The sequence below is a fragment of the Pongo abelii genome, chromosome 8, assembly GCF_028885655.2.
Source record: "Pongo abelii isolate AG06213 chromosome 8, NHGRI_mPonAbe1-v2.0_pri, whole genome shotgun sequence".
NCBI lineage: Eukaryota > Metazoa > Chordata > Mammalia > Primates > Hominidae > Pongo > Pongo abelii.
The window spans coordinates 53,209,025-53,227,102 of NC_071993.2; the positions used below are offsets into that span (position 1 = coordinate 53,209,025).

At 44.4% G+C, this 18,078-nt stretch overlaps 1 protein-coding gene across 1 annotated transcript in view; it reads right to left on the bottom strand.

Moving 5' to 3' along the window:
• Nucleotides 1-18,078, bottom strand: part of LOC100436909 (uncharacterized) — a 69,564-nt gene that overhangs the window by 21,895 nt on the left and 29,591 nt on the right. The window contains exon 5 of the mRNA XM_063727231.1: nt 2,319-2,448. Coding sequence (XP_063583301.1) covers nt 2,319-2,448 — 130 coding nt within the window. The remainder of the gene's footprint in view (nt 1-2,318; nt 2,449-18,078) is intronic.

An 18,078-nucleotide genomic window follows, 5' to 3' on the forward strand; every position in this document is an offset into this window, starting at 1 on the left:
ACAACTGAAAGCTGGGGAGCTAGCAATATGTTAGAAGTGATTGATGAAGAGATGCCACCCTAATTTCTACACAGGGCATGCTACCTCTGCCTATCTTTAAGGAAAAACATTTTCTTAGATTTAAAAATATTCAATGTAGGATTCTTGGGAAATGGAAAAGTACAAAAAACAATTAAATAAATTAGCTAATCATACCACATGGTGATAATTTTTGTCTTTCTTGTATAAACATATAAATTACTTTGTTCAGAATCAGGATTTTACTGTAGTTTTAGGACCTGATTTTAAAAACACTATGCTGTGAGCATTTCTAAATTATTTCGGATTACATGATTTTAATGGAGACGTACTGCCTGTGGGTATACTATAAACTACTTATTTCCTTAATGCTGGATTTAGTTGTTTCCCTCATTTGCTTTTTCATATCACAATATGAATATCCTTCAATATGTGACATCATTTCTCGTAAGTTTTTAAAGACAGCACCACAGGAATGGGTCAAAGGGCATGGAATTACTTGGATCCTGGAATGTATCTGCCCATTTGCCTTCTAGAAAGGCAGTGCCAATTTAAACTCTTTCCAGTGTCATAGGAACACTCTTTGTCTCACTACACCTGTGTTGGCACTGACTATTACTACCAAAAACATGCCCTAATGTAACAGGCAAAACTCCTAGCCTAATTTCCTTAATTATTATTGAGGCCAGGCTATTTTTCACTTGTTCATAGTTATGTGTATTCCTTTTATGAACTACTGTTCATAACCACTGACCATTATGGGAACCCTGTAGTAAAGGGGATAAAAAACAATTCATGAACCATAGCACTTGGGAAATGGACAAAGAAAACATTCAAAGTGTTAACGACCAGATTATTTATGTGAAAATGAAATTGAAAATGAATATTTCTAAAAACCAAAATGTAGAGTTACTTAGAAAGCCTGCTCTCAGCAAGAAAAATATAAATTAGTAAAAAAGTAAAAATTATAAAGTAGAAATAAGTTTCAAGATATTTAATTTTACTTCTTGTTGCTCATTTAAAAAAAAGTTCTATGGCTTACAGATCTTGTAGAAAAAGAGCACATACAAAACTTGAATCTGATGTTTTCCAAATTTATACAGTACTAACTTGGCAAAACAAATGGCAGCAGACTGCAGTTCTATTACTGAATACAGACTAGCTTTCTATTACTGCATCATCATAAGAAACATCTTTTTATACTTTGTAGAAAGAAATTAACCAGTGGAATGGGCTGTTTTCAGATTTTGCCTATAGATTTTTCTAAATTGTGTAAATGTGAAATGTTAGCCTACAGCAGATTTAGTATAAAATGGCAAGATCATGCATATTCATCATGAGAATGTGTATATTCATGAAGTGATGCACTTAGGCTGACACCTAAACAAAGATGACAGAATCCTAAATGAATAATGCAAATATTTGGAAAATTGAAAATTAACACAAAATACACAAAATTAAGAAATGTGATGAGCATTTTTATCATTTATTCTAGTTATGAATGAGTTGCACTGACAAAGTCCACTTGAAACTGTGTCTGAGATGAAGACACACATAATGGTGCCCTGCTCAGAACCACAGACCTGAGCTACTTTACTTACCCATGTCATCAGGGGAAAATAAATTATAATTTTAACAACGATGCTCTGAACACACTTCCTCTGTTTCACCCTAATCAGAACACCAAGGAGCTACTTCCAAACCACCATCCCCTGGGGTTATGTTAGGTTCTTGAGAGGAAAGAGCTGAAAACAGGGCTGCAAGCTGGAAGGAGACCATGTTAGGGGCAGTCATTTCCCACAGGCAGCAGCTGCTCAGAGCAGGATACAGGTGGGATGGGGAGAAAGAGCTTCACTTTGTTCATATATTAATATAATAAGCTTGCTGCCATTCTTTCCTCATGTAATTGATACATGATTTATTCTGGTATGAATAAGCCTATTCTGAATTCACTAGGTACATGTCATTAAAGGCCTAGCAAGTTTTGGTGTCATTATGCCCAGCTCTGAGTAGACATCTCCCCGCCTCACTAAGCACATGCTGTTTTTCAGCCTCTCTTGATCTCTTAGAAAGCTGCTTGGATTACTTCCCTCCAATTTGCTATATGTAATTACGGCAATGACAAGGCAATTACAATCAGACTTGGCTCTCCAACACGAAGTACATTTAATAAGCAGGAACACCTTAATATCCAAATGTGATCCACAGGCAAGTTTTCATGACAAATTACCATTTCATATATAATTTAGCTGGTTAGAAAGTACAAAAGAACTGTATAATTTTCTTCAAAAGAATCATACCTTTTGATCTTCGATCTCTTGTTCTTTTAGTAGTCGCTCGAGGTCAGCCATGTCATTATGCTTAAATAACTTAATGTCACTACGGGATGCCTGTAATCCTTTCTGAATAGCAAAGCAGGCAGCTCTGTCTCTGCAAGGAAAAGAGATCCACCAAATTGGGTTTAAAGGGTCTTGTCAACATTCTCAAAAAGGAATGCTTGTTTTTGTAAGCTGACCAATCACTGATTGTTAACATGAGCATAGCAAAAAATAAAACATGTTTGAATATTTATACATCATTGTTTGCTCTTCATCCACGAGTCCTTTTCACATAACTACCATATTTAATCTATTCCAAGAAGCACACTCTCACTATATATTAATCTCTCTGAAATCAGCATGCATCTTACTATGGATGACCTATCAGTTTATTCACATACTTTTCTCTTTTTAAGAAACATAAAGTACTGGTGTGCCTCATCATCAGTGGCATCTCTGATTTGACTGACACATTACTCTGCCATTATTTTGCCCTGAGAAGTAATACTGGCAGCCCAGCTAGATAGAAAACTTTTAGATAATGACTATTCTACTGTAGCCAAACACCACAGAAAAAAATGAGGGGTACCCAGCCCCATCCATGTCAGCAAAGGCTGTGCAGGGAACCTAGACTTTGACCCTCGAGAGGCTGTAACAAGGTGACACCCCTCCTAGGGTGTTGTCAGGGAAGGCCAAGTAGGAAGCTGAGCCTTTTATTCCTATCAGTTGGTAACAAGTGGACCCCCTCCACCCCCACTGTGGTGTCAGCAAAGAACACATGGAGAGCCCTAACTTCCACCTGCACTTGGGAGTAGTGGGCACCCTCCCCATCTCCTCCTGGGCAGTGTCATAGGAGGGCGAGTGGAGAGTCAGGACTATTACCATCACCCAGCAGCAACAAAGAAACCCCCAATGATGTCAATGAAGGCCGAGTAGGGGCCCTGAATTGTTCCTCCTCCTGGCAGTATGAGGCAGCAGTCCCCCAGCCCCTTCCCCTGTTGGAACCATGTCAGAGAAAGCCAAATAAAAGAGATGGCTTAAACTAGACATGGACTACAGCAGCATAATATGAAAGTGTCTAGGTTTCCATCAAATATCCCTTATATCAAGAACCAGAAGATATCAAGTAGAATGAAACAACAAATGCCAATAGTGAGATGACAGAGATATCAAGACGATCTTACAACAATTTTAGAGCAGCCACAATAAAAATATTTTAATGAGCCACCATGAAGACACCTGAAGCAAATGAAATAATAAAAAGCCTCAGTGATGAAACAGAAGATACAAAGAAGAGTCCTACAGAGATATCAGAACTGAAAAACCAAATTACTAAAATAAGAAGCTTAGTGGATGGGCTCAGCAGCAGAATGGAGGCAGAGTCTCAGTGAACTGAGACAAGCAATAGAAATTATTCACTGACAGCCGGGCGCAGTGGCCCACGCCTGTAATCCCAGCACTTTGGGAGGCTGAGGCGGGTGGATCACGAGGTCAGGAGATTGAAACCACCCTGGCTAACATGGTGAAACCCCAACTCTACTAAAAAAAAAAAAAAATTAGCTGAGCGTGGTGGTGGGTGCCTGTAGTCCCAGTTACTCGGGAGGCTGAGGCAGGAGAATGGTGTGAACCCGAGAGGTGGAGCTTGCAGTGAGTCAAGATTGTGCCACTGCACTCCAGCCTGGGTGACAGAGCGAGACTCTGTCTCAAAAAAAAACAGAAAAAAAAGAAAAAAGAAAAAAGAAATTATTCACTGAGCACAACAGAAAGAAAATAGACTAGAAAGAGATGAACAGAGTCTCAGGGACCCATGGGATTATAATAAAAGACGTAACATTTGTGTCATTGGAATTCCAGAAGAGAAAGAGGCGGGGAGCTAAAAAAGTATTCAAATAAATAATGGCTAAAAACTTCCCAAATTTGTCAAGTGGTTTAAATCTACAGATTAAAGAAGCTGAGCAAAATCCATATGGGCAAATGCAAACAAATAGTTGCCAAGGCACATCATAGATAACTTCTGAAAACAAATGACAAAAAAAATCTTGAAAGCAGCCAGAGAAAAATGACACCTTATACATAGAGAAAAACAATTTGAATGAAGGGAGATTTTTCATCAGAAACCAGACACCAGAAAAAAAGCATCACAATGTGTTTCTAATGCTGAAAGAAAATAACTGTCAACCCAGAATCCTATAACAGCAAAAATATCCTTTAGGAATGAAGGTGAAATCAAGCCATTCTCAGTTAAGAAAAATGAAGAGTATTTGTCACTAGCAGACCTACCCTAAAGAAATGGCCAAAGGAAGCCCTCTAAATAGGAAAAAAGCCATAAAAGAAGACTGTTAGATTATCAGGAAGGAGGAAGGAACACAGTAAGTAAAAAATATGGGGAAATACACTAGGCTTTTTTTCTCCTCTGGAGTTTTCTAAATTATTTTGGACAGTTAAAGCAAAAATTACAACACTGATGTGGTTCTCACTGTATGTACAGGAAATATTTAAAACAATTATAATGTAAATGAGGCAAATAAAGGAATGTAAAGGAAGGTAAAAGTTTCTACACTTGAATTGGTACAATGATGACACCAGTAGTCTATTATAATATATGTGTAATGTAACACTCAGAGTAATGACTAAAAAAAGCTGTACAAAGAAAAAGTAAATTCTAAAAACATGTTCAGTTAGCCCACAGAAAGGCAGAAAAGAGAAAATAGAGAAACACAAAGTAAACGAACAAACAAGAAACAAAAAGCGAAATGGCAGACTTTGTTTTAACAGACTTAAACTCTACTATATCAATAATTACATTAAATGTAAATGTACAAATACATGATTTAAAGACAGGCAGGTAGAATAAATTAAATAACATGACCCAACTATATGCTGTCTGTAAGAAACTCACTACAAATATAATAATATAGGTAGTAAAAAATACAGATATATACACACAACTATGTAATATAAAAAATAATAAAAAGGGTATCTGACAAAATAAACTTGGGAAGAAAGAAAATTATCAGAGTGTTTGCTTTGGCAGCACATACACAAAAAGTGGAAAATTATCAGAGACAGAGAAGAACATTATGAAATGCCAAAAAGGTCAATTCATCAAGAAAACTTAGTAATCCTAAATACGCACTAAACAAAAAAGCTAAACAATTTGAGATGCAACCGCTGATAAAACTGAAAGAAATAGACAAACCCACAATTACAGTTGGAAACTTCATTATCCTTCAACAACTGATAGAAGAACTAGACAGAAAATCACCAAGATAGAAGAACCCAAAAACACCATCAACCAAAAAGACTTGACATTTATAGAACACTCCAGAATCAGAATACACACTTTTTAAGTGCCCATGTAAGATATTCCAAAATAGACTACCGTATTAGTCATAAACCAAACTACAACAAATTTAAAGTCCCTAAACACCTGAAAAGTAAACAATACACTTCTAAATAATCCATAGGTCAAAGGGAAAGTGTAAGCTGGGCACAGTGGTGTGTTTTTGTAGTCCCAACTACCCAGGAGGCTGAAGCAAAAGAATCCATTGAGCCCAGGAGTTCACGGCCAACAAGAGCAAAATAGTGACACCCTATTTCTTAAAACAAAACAAAAATGAACTAAATACAAATGAAAACACAACACATCAAAATTTGTGAGACACAACTAAAGTACCAGCGCGTAGTTAAAGAACAGTCGTGATCCCCGGATGACCGTGAGGTTGGGGAACAGGTCCTTCAGGCTCTCGAGCCCATAGACCCGGAAGAGCAGCAAGTAATCAGTGATCATTATGAGTTTGGGGAAACTGAGGTCTCGGAAATCTTCGGGCCTCGTTTTGAACATCAAGAGTATCTGCAAGTGTCCTTCGATGACAGAGCAATTCTCCAGCTCATGCAACCTAGTGAGGTTGCTCCGGATATCCATGCTGGGACACACTAGAAGAGAAAATGAACAGAAAGCAAGACAGGTGAGCAGACGCATGGTGGATGCATCAGAAGGATCAGGGGCAGAGCCGGCTTCATGGACACGAAACCTGGGCCCTGTGTTTTCACCCCGGTCCCTGTAAACTCTGCAGCCAGCCGGGATGAGTAGCTTTCTCTGTAAAGTACCCATGCCTAAGTAATTACTTTCGAAAGGCCAAGAAAATAATTCTTTAGGCAAGCCCTGTTAAAATCCTTAAAATCGTCACCTCTGAAATGATGCAGTCGGGACAATGGGATTACAGGGGATTGAGCAACGCGGCAGGTGCAGAAGGCGAAAGGGGAACTGTCTCCAGTGCGTCAACATAGAAGATCTTCAGGAGATAATTTACGGGGATAAAGGTGCCCGCGTCAGAAATGGGGCAAGAAAAGCTGAATGTATTTGTTTTGTCAATCCTCCCACCTTACTGGCTGACTTTCTTTCCCAGACTGCTCTCCTGGTCTGCAACCAAGACCTAATTACCTTTTACCTGGGTGTGGTGAGAGCTTCCCAGGGAGCCCGATCTCCAGTGCCCAAATGCCCTGAGTTCTCATTCTCCTGAAGGCAGTCCCTCCCAGGCCCCAATGTCCACCATGGCTCCCCATCACCCTGTACTTCCCTCAAGATTCTGCCCCTCCATCCCCTGCACCCCACTAAACAGGCCTGCCCACCACTCTTGCACAACTCCAAGACTCCTATCCTCCTCTGTAACATGGCTTATGTGGAAGAAGAAGTGAAACAACTCAGGGCAAGCACTCAAACAGTGCCTGAAACATAGTAAGTGCTGCATTAATGTCAGCTATCTTGTTGTTTGTTGTTGTTGTTGCTGTTGTTTATTCCCCCAAACATATAACAGTCATCTCTAGGCATCTCTAGGCTAGTCTATCTTTTGGCTGGCGAAGTGCTTTGTACCTTAGCTCCCTATTTCTAAATCCAGCCCATCATGCTTCAAGATATCCAGTTCAAATGCTGCCTCCTCCTCCAGGCAGCCGTCCCTGATTTCCTTTCCTTGGCACACCTATTTGCGTGTTTCTCCTCCTTGTGTCCCTTACACTTGAGTTAACATTTTTCAAAATCGAAGTCTTTAGATGGCTTCTCTCTGCCAACACACACACACACACACACACACACACCACCTCCCCAACACACACACCACAGTCCTCAGCACCTAGAATATAAGGCTCAGTATACAACCCCTGCTTATTTTGTTCCAAAACACTACACCTTTCACCAATATCTTTGAGGAAAACAGATCGTTCTAAAGAAGAATAGTAAATCCTCTAAAAAAAAAAAAAAATCCACCCTTATAATTTCCCACAAAAAAAGCACAACTTAGAAACAACAACAACAACAACAAAACACAGCAAAAGCAAACAAATGGGGAAAAAAAAAAAGCAGCAATGATCCTGAATCACATTCCATGCAGCAAATGGATTAGGCTAAGTCAAGAAAATACACACACACACACACACACACACACACACACACACACACACACTTGCTTGCTAGGAAGTTGCAGGAAAGTCCCAGTACACAACTGTGGATTAATCTCCACCCTCCCCTCAACACTGGCTGCCCGGGGTCTGAACCAAGCAGGAACCCTGCAGGGACCAAGCTCAGGCTGGGAGGCAGCTTCAAGGGGACAAGGATGCCAGTCCCAGCCCCCCCAACCCCTCCTAGTCAGGGACCCAACCCCAGTCTGAGGCTCCCAGTCACAGTCACATCAACAGCTTCCACATCCAGAGATGTCAAAGGACCCCGCGTGCCATTGATGCCTCCCAGCAAGCTCTGTCCCCATCCCATAGATGAGAAAACTGAAGCTCCAAGGGGCAAAGCCCATCACTCAAGGACACACAACTCACCAGTGAGTGGAAGGGTTGCCAAACTTAGCAAATAAAAATGCAGAATGCCCAGCTGAATTTGAATTTCAGATAAGCAATACCTTTTTTAAGATAAGTATATCCCATGTAATGTTTGGGATATACTTACCCTAAAAAAATTACTCATTGTTTCTATGAAATTCTTGGGGGGTTTTTGTTGTTGTTGTTTTGACATGGAGTCTCATTCTGTTGCCCAGGCTGAAGTGCAGTGCCATGATCTTGGCTCACTGCAACCTCCACCTCCTGGGTTCAAGTGATTTTCCTGCTTCAGCCTCCCAAGTAGTGTCCAACACCAAGCTTGGCTAATTTTTGTATTTTTAGTAGAGACGGGATTTCACCATGTTGACCAGGATGGTCTTGATCTCCTGACCTCGTGATCCACCCGCCTCAGCCTCCCAAAGTGCTAGGATTACGTGCATGAGCCACCATGCCTGGCTGGCATCCTAATCTTAGATTTGGCCATAGCCCTGGGCTTCTCAACCCTGAGTCCCACACTATATTTCATTTCTGTCTCTCTCTCTCTCTCTCTCTCTCTCACACACACACACACACACACACACACACACACTGCAGGTAGAAAGAACATTTGCCCACCATCTTCCCTAGGCTATGGCAGAACCAAAATCAGACATGAATATGCATTCAAAGGTTAACTAGGGCGGGGCACAGTGGCTCATGCCTGTAATCCCAGCAGTTTGGGAGGCCACAGTAAGAGGATCGATTGAAGCCAGGAGTTCAAAGTCAGCCTGGGCAACATAGCAAGACCCCAACTCTAAAAAACAATAATAATAATTAAATATCCAGGCATGGTGGCATGTGGTTGTAATTCCAGCTACTTGGGAGGCTGAGACAGGAGGATCACTTAGGTCCAGGAATAGGAGGTTACAGTGAGCTATGATCACACCACTGCACTCCAGCTTGGGCAACAGAGTGAGACCTTGTCTCAATTAAAAAAACACAACGGCTAGGCGTGGTGGCCGGCTTATGCCTGTAATCCCAGCACTTTGGGAGGCTGAGACGGGCTGATCACGAGGTCAGGAGATCAAAACCATCCTGGTTAACAGGGTGAAACTCCGTCTCTACTAAAAAATACAAAAAAATTAGCCAGGCATGGTGGCAGGCACCTGTAGTGGCAACTACTTGGGAGGCCGAGGCAGGAGAATGGCATGAACCTGGGAGGCGGAGCTTGCAGTGAGCTGAGATCACACCACTGCACTCCAGCCTGGGCGACGGAGCAAGACTCTGTCTCAAAAAAAAAAAAACCAAAGATTAACTGGCTGTTGGACATTAGGGAAATACAAATTCAAACCACAGTGGGATACCACTTTATCCCCACTAGGATAGCTAAAACCAAAAAGAGTGACAATTACAAGTGCAAAGAATGCAGAGAAATGGGCCAGGCACCGTGGCTCACACCTGTAATCCCAGTTCTTTGGGAAGCCAAGACAGGCAGATCACCTGAGGTCAGGAGTTCAAGACCAGCCTGGCCAACATGGAGAAACCCCGTCTCTACTGAAAATATAAAAAACAACTAGCTGGGCGTGGTGGCAGGCACATGTAGTTCCAGACACTTGGGAGTCTGAGGCAGGAGAATCACTTGAACCTGGGAGGTGGAGGTTGCAGTGAGCCAAGATCACTGCACTCCAGCCTGGGCGACAGAGCGAGACTCCATCTCAAAGAAAAAATAAAATGTAGAGAAATTGGTATCCTTTTGCATTCCTGATGGGGATGTAAAACAGTGCAGCCACTGTGGAAAACACTCTGGTAGTTCCTCAAAATATTAAACCAAGAATTGCCATATGACCTGGCAATTCCACTTCTAGGTAACTACCTAAGAGAAATGATACTATATGTCCACACAAAGACGTGTACACAAATGTCTATAGCAGCATTATCCATAATAGCTGAGGCTGAGTGCAGTGGCTCACACCTGTAATCCCAGTACTTTGGGAGGTAGAGACGGAAGGATCGCTTTTGAGCCCAAGAGTTCAAGACCAACCTGGGCAACATAGCGAGTCTCCATCTCTATAAAAATTTAAAACATTAGCTAGGAATGCTGGTGTGTGTCTCTGGTCCCATCTACATGGAAGACTGAGGCAGGAGGATCGCTTGAGCCTAGGAGGTCAGGACTGCAGTGATCTGTGTTTGTACCCCTGCACTCCAGCCTGGGCAACAGAGTAATATCTTGTCTCAAAAGTAAATACAGGCTGGCCGCAGTGGCTCACGCCTATAATTCCAGCACTGTGGGAGGCCGAGGTGGGCGGATCACGAGGTCAGGAGATTGAGACCATCCTGGACAACATGGTGAAACCCCATCTCTACTAAACATACAAAAAAAATTAGTTGGGCGTGGTGGCGAGTGCTTGTAGTCCCAGCTACTTGGGAAGCTAAGGCAGGAGAATCGCTTGAACCAGGGAGTTGGAGGTTTCAGCGAGCCAAGATTGCACCACTGAACTCCAGCCTGATGAAAGAGTGAGACTCCGTCTCTAAATAAATAAATAAATAAATGTAAATAAAAGGCCAGCCACAGTGGCTCACTCCTGTAATCCCAGCACTTTGGGAGGCCGAGGCAGGTGGATCACCTGAGGTCGGGAGTTCGAGACCAGCTTGGCCAACATGGTGAAACCCTGTCTCTACTAAAAATACAAAAATTAGCTGGGCAGGGTGGCACATGCCTGTAATCTCAGCTACTACAGAGGCTGAGGCAGGAGAATGGCTTGAACCCGGGAGGCGGAGGTTGCAGTGAGCTGAGATCGTGCCTTTGCACTCCAGCCTGGGTGACAGAGCGAAACTCCATCTCAAAAAACAAAAAACAAAACAAAAAAACCCACAAAACAAAAACAAAAACAAACAAACAAAAACAAAACAAAATTATGCCTCCAGTGTAGCTGGAACCACAGACATGCACCATCATGCCCAGCTAATTTAAATTTGTTTTGTAGAGATAGTGGTCTCTCTATGTTGCCCAGGATGCTCTCAAACTCCTGAACTCAAGCGATCCTCCAGTCTTGGCCTCCCAAAGTGCTAGGATTACAGGTGTGAACCTTCTCCATAAAAGAAGTCAAACAGAGAAGCCACATGTTGTCTGACTCCATTCATACAAAAAAATCCGAAAGAGGCAAATCCATAGAGACAGAAAATAGATTTGTGGCTGCCAAGAGCTAGGGAAATGGGGGATGGAAAGTAGCAGCTAGAGGGTACAGGGTTTCTTTGAGGATGATGCAAATGTTCTAAAACTGACTGTGGTCACAGTTGCACAACTGTAAATGTACTCAAAACCACCTCACTGCACACTTAAAATGGGTGAACTGTATGTCATGTGAATTCTATCTCACTAAAGTTGTTATGAGTAAAGATTAAACAGCTATAATTGTAGGGAACAATCAAGAATTGCTTTTCTTTTTAAATCTCCTATGACTCTAACTCTTAATTCATTAAAGCCGTATGTGCCCCTATTAGTGAAAGACAATAGAGCAGTTTACCACTGGGACAGAAAATACCCAGAGGATGTTAGAAATGAAGGCAGAAAGAGACGCAAGGACTTCTGCTGCCTTTTAACATCTCTGAGTGGGAGTGAAGGATGCTTCAAGTTCTTCATAATGGGTACCTGGTTAATGGCCACTCTTTGTACAGGTAGAAAAAGGCAATGAGGAAGAGGGTGCTAGTGGCAGCTAATATTTTCTTTTTTTTTTTTTTCTTTAATTAAGACTGAGTCTCACTCTGTTGCCCAGGCTGGAGTGCAATGGCACAATCTTGGCTCGCTGCAACCTCCACTTCCGGGGTTCAAGCAATTCTCCTGCCTCAGCCTCCCGAGTAGCTAGGATTACAGGCACATGCCACCACGCCTGGCTAATTTTGTATTTTTAGTAGAGATGGGATTTCATCACGTTGGCCAGGCTGGTCTCGAACTCTGACCTCAGGTGATCCACCCACCTCGGCCTCCCAAAGTGCTAGGATTACAGGCGTGAGCCACCGTGCCTGACCACCATCTCCGTACTAAAATATGCCAAATGGGCCAGGTACCATGGCTCATGCCTGTAATCCCAGCTACTCAGGAGGCTGACGCAGGAGAATCGCTTGAACCCGGGAGATGGAAGTTGCAGTGAGCTGAGATCATGCCATTGCACTCCAGCCTGGGCAACAAAGCAAGACTCCACCTCAAAAAAAAATCATTTCCACATGTAATCAATCCTAAAAAAAATGATTAATGAGATAGTCTACAGCAGTGGTCCCCAACCTTTTTGGCACCAGGGACCAATGACAGAAGACAATTTTTCCGTGGACAGGGGATGGGTGGTGATGGTTTTAGAATGAAACTGTTCCACCTCAGATCATCAGGCATCAGTTAGATTCTCATAAGGAGCAGGCAACCTAGATCCCTTGTATGTACAGTCCACGATAGGATTGGAGCTCCTATCAGAATGTAATGCTGCCATTGACCTGACATAAGGCGGAGCTCAGGCGGCAACGCTCACCTGCCCTCTGCTGACCTCTGCTGCGCAGCCCAGCTCCTAACAGGACATGGACTGCTACTGGTCTGTGGCCTAAGGGTTGGGGATCCCTGGTCTGCAGGATTTTTTTCCCATGACGCCTACGAGATATGGTGTGTGCTTTACCCTGGCAGCCCATCTCGAAACGGAGGCTTCTTTTTCTTTAAAAATAATTGATTTGTCGGCCGGGCGTGGTGGCTCATGCCTGTAATCCCAGCACTTTGGGAGGCCGAGGCGGGCGGATCACGAGGTCAGGAGATCAAGACCATCCTGGCTAACCATGTGAAACCCCATCTCTACTAAAAATACAAAAAAAAAATTAGCTGGGCGTGGTGGCGGGCGCCTGTAGTCGCAGCTACACTCGGGAGGCTGAGGCAGGAGAATGGCATGAACCCAGGAGGCGGAGCTTGCAGTGAGCCGAGATCACGCCACTGCACTCCAGCCTGGGCAACAGAGTGAGACTCTGTCTCACAAAAAAAAACAAAAAACAAAAAAAAACTTGATTTGTCTATGTAGATTTTATAAAGGGTATCATTGAAAATGTAGGTTTGATGTAGAAGAGGCAAGCCCCAAAATTGAGCCTTACCCCGGGAGGGTTTTTGGCTTCACCCAGGAAAGAATTCGAGCGCAAGCTGGTGGTGTTAGACAGCACCTTTTTTTTGTTGTTGTTGGAGAGGGAGTCTCACTCTGTTGCCCAGGCTGGAATGCAATGGCATGATCTCGGCTCACTGCAACCTCCGCCGCCTGGGTTCAAGTGATTCTCTTGCCTCAGCCTCCCGAGTAGTTGGTATTACAGGCATGCACTACCACATCCAGATAATTTTGTATTTTTAGGGTTTCACCATGTTGGCCAGGCTGGTCTCGAACTCCTGACCTCAGGTGATCCACCTGCCTCGGCCTCCCAAAGTGCTGGGATTACAGGCGTGAGCCACTACGCCTGGCCAGCCCTGTCCTTGTAGCTAGTCCTCAATTTGGTCCAGGGATGGATCCCGGCCTCTGGAGGCGAGTCCCGCCTACTACCTCAAGTTCACATAACCAAGTTGTTCCAAATATATGCAAGAGTTTTCCAGTAACACAACTGAGTACTAATTTTTTTTATATTTCCATGAATTAAATAAAAGTTTACATTGACATTTCAATGAATTAAAGTGAAAATAAAATTCAGTTTCAGCCAGGTGCGGTGGCTCACGCCTGTAATCCCAGCACTTTGGGAGGCCAAGGTGGGTGGATCACCTGAGGTCAAGAGTTCGAGATCAGCCTGGGCAACATGGTGAAACCCCGTCTCTACTAAAAATACAAAACTTAGCGGGGTGGGGGGAGTGGCGCATGCCTGTAATCCCAGCTACTAGGGAGGCTGAGGCAGGAGAATCACTTGAACCCGGGAGGCAGAGTTTGCAGTGAGCCGAGATTGTGCCATTACACTCCAGCCTGGATGACAGAGCGAGACTCCATCTCAAAAAAAAAAAAAAAAAAAAAATTCAGTCTTACCAGCCACAACTTCCAGGGCCCAAAAGCCACCCGTGGATGGTGGCTGCCGTACTGGACAGAGCAGATACAGAGTATTTCCATCAAAGCAGAGTTGTATTGGACCATGCTGGTCCTGAATGTGAGAATTTTCCAGAAGAAGAGAAGGCGGACATGAGAGCCATCTTAGGAAGTGTTCCTTTCTTCCCTGATTTTCTCTCCATCATGAAAACAGCAGGGGAGATGGGTTGGGAGCAGGGCAGAGAAAGAACTTTCTAGAAGATTCTGAAATCCTTTACAATGCTAAGAGTTTTCTACTTTCTGTTTTCAATCATAAAGATCTTTGTTCTTCAGTTACAGCATTTTTTTTTTTTTTTTGAGACAGAGTCTTGCTATGTTGCCCAGGCTGGAGTGCAGTTGTGCAATCATAGCTCACTGCAGCCTCGAATTCCTGGGCTCAAGTGATCCTCCTGCCTCAGCCTCCCAAGTAGCTGGGACTACAGCTGCGTGCCACCATGCCTGGCTAATTTTTGTATTTTTTGTAGAGACGGGGTTTCACCATGTTGCCCAGGCTGGTCTCAATATCCTGGGCTCAAGCAATCCTGCGTCAGCCTCCCAATGTGCTGGGAGTACGGGTGTGAGCTATCAAGCCCGGCCAGTAACAGCATTCTTAAAATGCTCCCTGCTGACCTATTCTGGGGCCCACACGTCCCTTTCTACATTCTTTCCAGTCCTCAAACTGCTTCATCTTAAATTCAGGATGTCCTGCCTCAACAAGTCTTGGGTTCTGGTGTGAGGCCACCACCTATACCAGTTTTGGGGCACACTAGAAACCTGACGAATCTGGCTTACCAATCCAGCTCTGTCACCTGCCAACTGTGTGATCCTGGACAACATCTTCAACCCCTCTGCACGCCTTAGTTTCCTTTTTATTTATTTATTCATTTATTTATTTTTACTTTTATTTTTATTTTTTTGTCTCTCAGACTGTCTCCCAGACTGTCTCTGTCTCCCAGACTGTCTCCCAGACTGGAGTGCAGTGGCGTGATCTCGAATCACTGCAATCTCCATCTCCCGGGTTCAAGCGATTCTCCTGCCTCAGCCTTTTGAGTAGCTGAGATTACAGGCACCCGCCACCACGCACAGCTAATTTTTTGTATTTTTAGTAGAGACGGGGTTTTGCCATGTTGGCCAGGCTAGTCTCAAACTCCTGACCTCGGGTGATCCACCCGTCTAGACCTCCCAAAGTGCTGGGATTACAGGCGTGAGCCACCGTGCCTGGCCTCAGTTTCCTTTAAATGATGACAACAACATAATGAAAGCTACAAAGAAGAGATGAGAACTGGGGTCTCTGGCTGTGTGTACCTGTTCTGTCTCCCATCCTAGCCAGATGGAATCCATTTCCAGATTTATTACCTCCAGAAATTAGAGCTTGGACACACTGGGGTGTCAGAGGTCCTTAAGATTCTCCAACTTCCTGCAAGAATAGCTTTCAAATCTACCTCTGCGAGAAGGAATGGAGGCGTCGTGGATCAAACGCAGGTTCTGGACCCGGCAAGTCAGCTATGTGGAAATCATTCCTGTATTCACTCAACAAACATTTGCTGGGCATCTCGGTGGGCCAGACATCGTACCAGGCCCAGGGGGACTCTCGAGACAAATAAGGTTGCGCTCTTACAGCTAAGTAAAGGAAAGATGCACCTAAATAACTGTGATAAGCTACCACCAGAGCTAAAGGACAAAGTACTAAAACAAAGAACTGCAGAGATGTTGGCCGGGTGCAGTGGCTCACGCCTGTAATCCCAACATATTGGGAGGCCTAGGCGGGTGGACTGCTTGAGCCCGGGAGCTCAAGACCAGCCTGGGCAACTGGCAAAACCCTGTCTCTACTAAAAATACAAAACGTAGCCAGGCGTGATGAGGTGCATCTGTGCTCTCAGCTACTCAGAAGGCTTAGGCAGGAGAACTGCTTGAGCCCAAGAGGTTGAGGCTGCAGTGAGCTATGACTGCACCACTGCACTCCAGCCTGGGTGAGAGTGAGACCCTATCTCTAAAAAAAACCAAGGCCAGACGCGGTGGCTCACGCCTGTAATCCCAGCACTTCGGGAGGCCGAGGGGGGTGGATCACCTGAGGTCAGGAGTTTGAGACCAGCCTGGCCAACAAAGTGAAACCCCATGTCCACTAAAAATACAAAAATTAGCCTGGTGTGGTGGCATGTGCCTGTAATCGCAGCACTTTGGGAGCCTGAGGTGGGAGGATCACCTGAGGTCAGGAGTTCAAGACCAGCCTGGCCAACATGGGGAAACCTCATCTCTACTAAAAATATAAAACTTAGCCAGGCATGGTGGTGCACACCTGTAATCCCAGCTACTCAGGAAGCTGAAGCAGGACAATCTCTTGAACCCAGGAGGGAGAGGTTGAGTGAGCTGAGATCACGCCACTGCACTCTAGCCTGGGCAACAGAGTGACACTCCATCTCAGAAAAGAAAAGAAATAAAATAATAAAATAAAATAAAATAAATATCCCTCTAGACAGGGCACAGTGGCTCACATCTATAATCCCAGCCCTTGGGGAGGCTGAGGCAGGAGGATCACTTAAGTCCAGAAATCTGAGACCGACCTGGGCAACACAGTAAGACCCCATGTCTATAAAAATAAAATTAAAAAATAAAAAAGAAAGAGAGAAACAGCCTTCTGGCAGCAGAATGAAGAAGGTACTGAAGACAGCATGCATAGCACCACAGAAACCGGGGGCAGTTTGTGTGAACAGGACTTCATACCCAGGAGAAATGGAAGAGAAGAGGGAGAAGAGAGTGAGGAGGGATCATCAATGAGCCTGAAGTATTCAAGACAGGAACAGTTTAGAGTGGCAAGAACAACAGGCTGAGTTGGCGGCATATTGAGTCTGTGAGGGCTTTGAGATACTCAGGGATGTGGGTCCCATGGCATTGGGAAGATGGGGGAACAGGTACGGATGCTGGTGGACGCAGTGACAACAGGTGATATTGCAGGAAAGGTAGCACGGAGACAACTGAGAGAAGAAAAGGATAGAAAGAGGGGCTCACGCCTGGAATCCCAGCACTTTGCGAGGCTGAGGTGGGTGGACTGCTTGAGCCCAGGAGTTTGAGATCGGCCTGGGTAACATAGCAAAACACCACCTCTACCAAAAAAAAAAAAAAAAAAATTGGATGGGTGTGGTGGTGTGCACCTGTAGTCCCAGCTACTCGGGAGGTTGAAGATTGCTTGAGCCTGGGACATGGAGATTGCAGAGGCCTGAGATCACACCACTACACTCCAGCCTGGGCAACAGTGCGAGACCCTGTCTCAAAAACAAAACAAGGCTGGGCATGGTGGTTCACGCCTGTAATCCCAGCACTTTGGGAGGCCAAGGCGGGCAGATCACGAGGTCAGGAGATCGAGACCATCCTGGCTAACAAGGTGAAACCCCGTCTCTACTAAAAATACAAAAATTAGCCTGGTGTGGTGGCGGACACCTGTAGTCCCAGCTACTCAGGAGGCTGAGGCAGGAGAATGGCATTAACCCGGGAGGCGGAGCTTGCAGTGAGCCGAGATTGCATCACTGCACTCCAGCCTGGGCGACAGAGTGAGACTCCACCTCCAAACAAAAACAAAAACAAAAACAGAAACAAAGGCCGGGTGCGGTTGCTCACGCCTGTAATCCCAGCACTTTGGGAGGCCAAGGCAGGTGGATCACTTGAGGTCAGGAGTTCAAGCCCAGCCTGGCCAAAGTTTTAGACCCGTCTCTACAAAAATATAAAAAATTAGCCAGGCCGAGCATGGTGGCTCACACCTGTAATCCCAGCACTTTGGGAGGCCGAGGCGGGTGGATAACCTGAGATCAGGAGTTCAAGACCAGCCTAACCAACATGGAGAAACCCCGTCTCTACTAAGAATACAAAATTAGCTGGGCATGGTGGCGTATGCC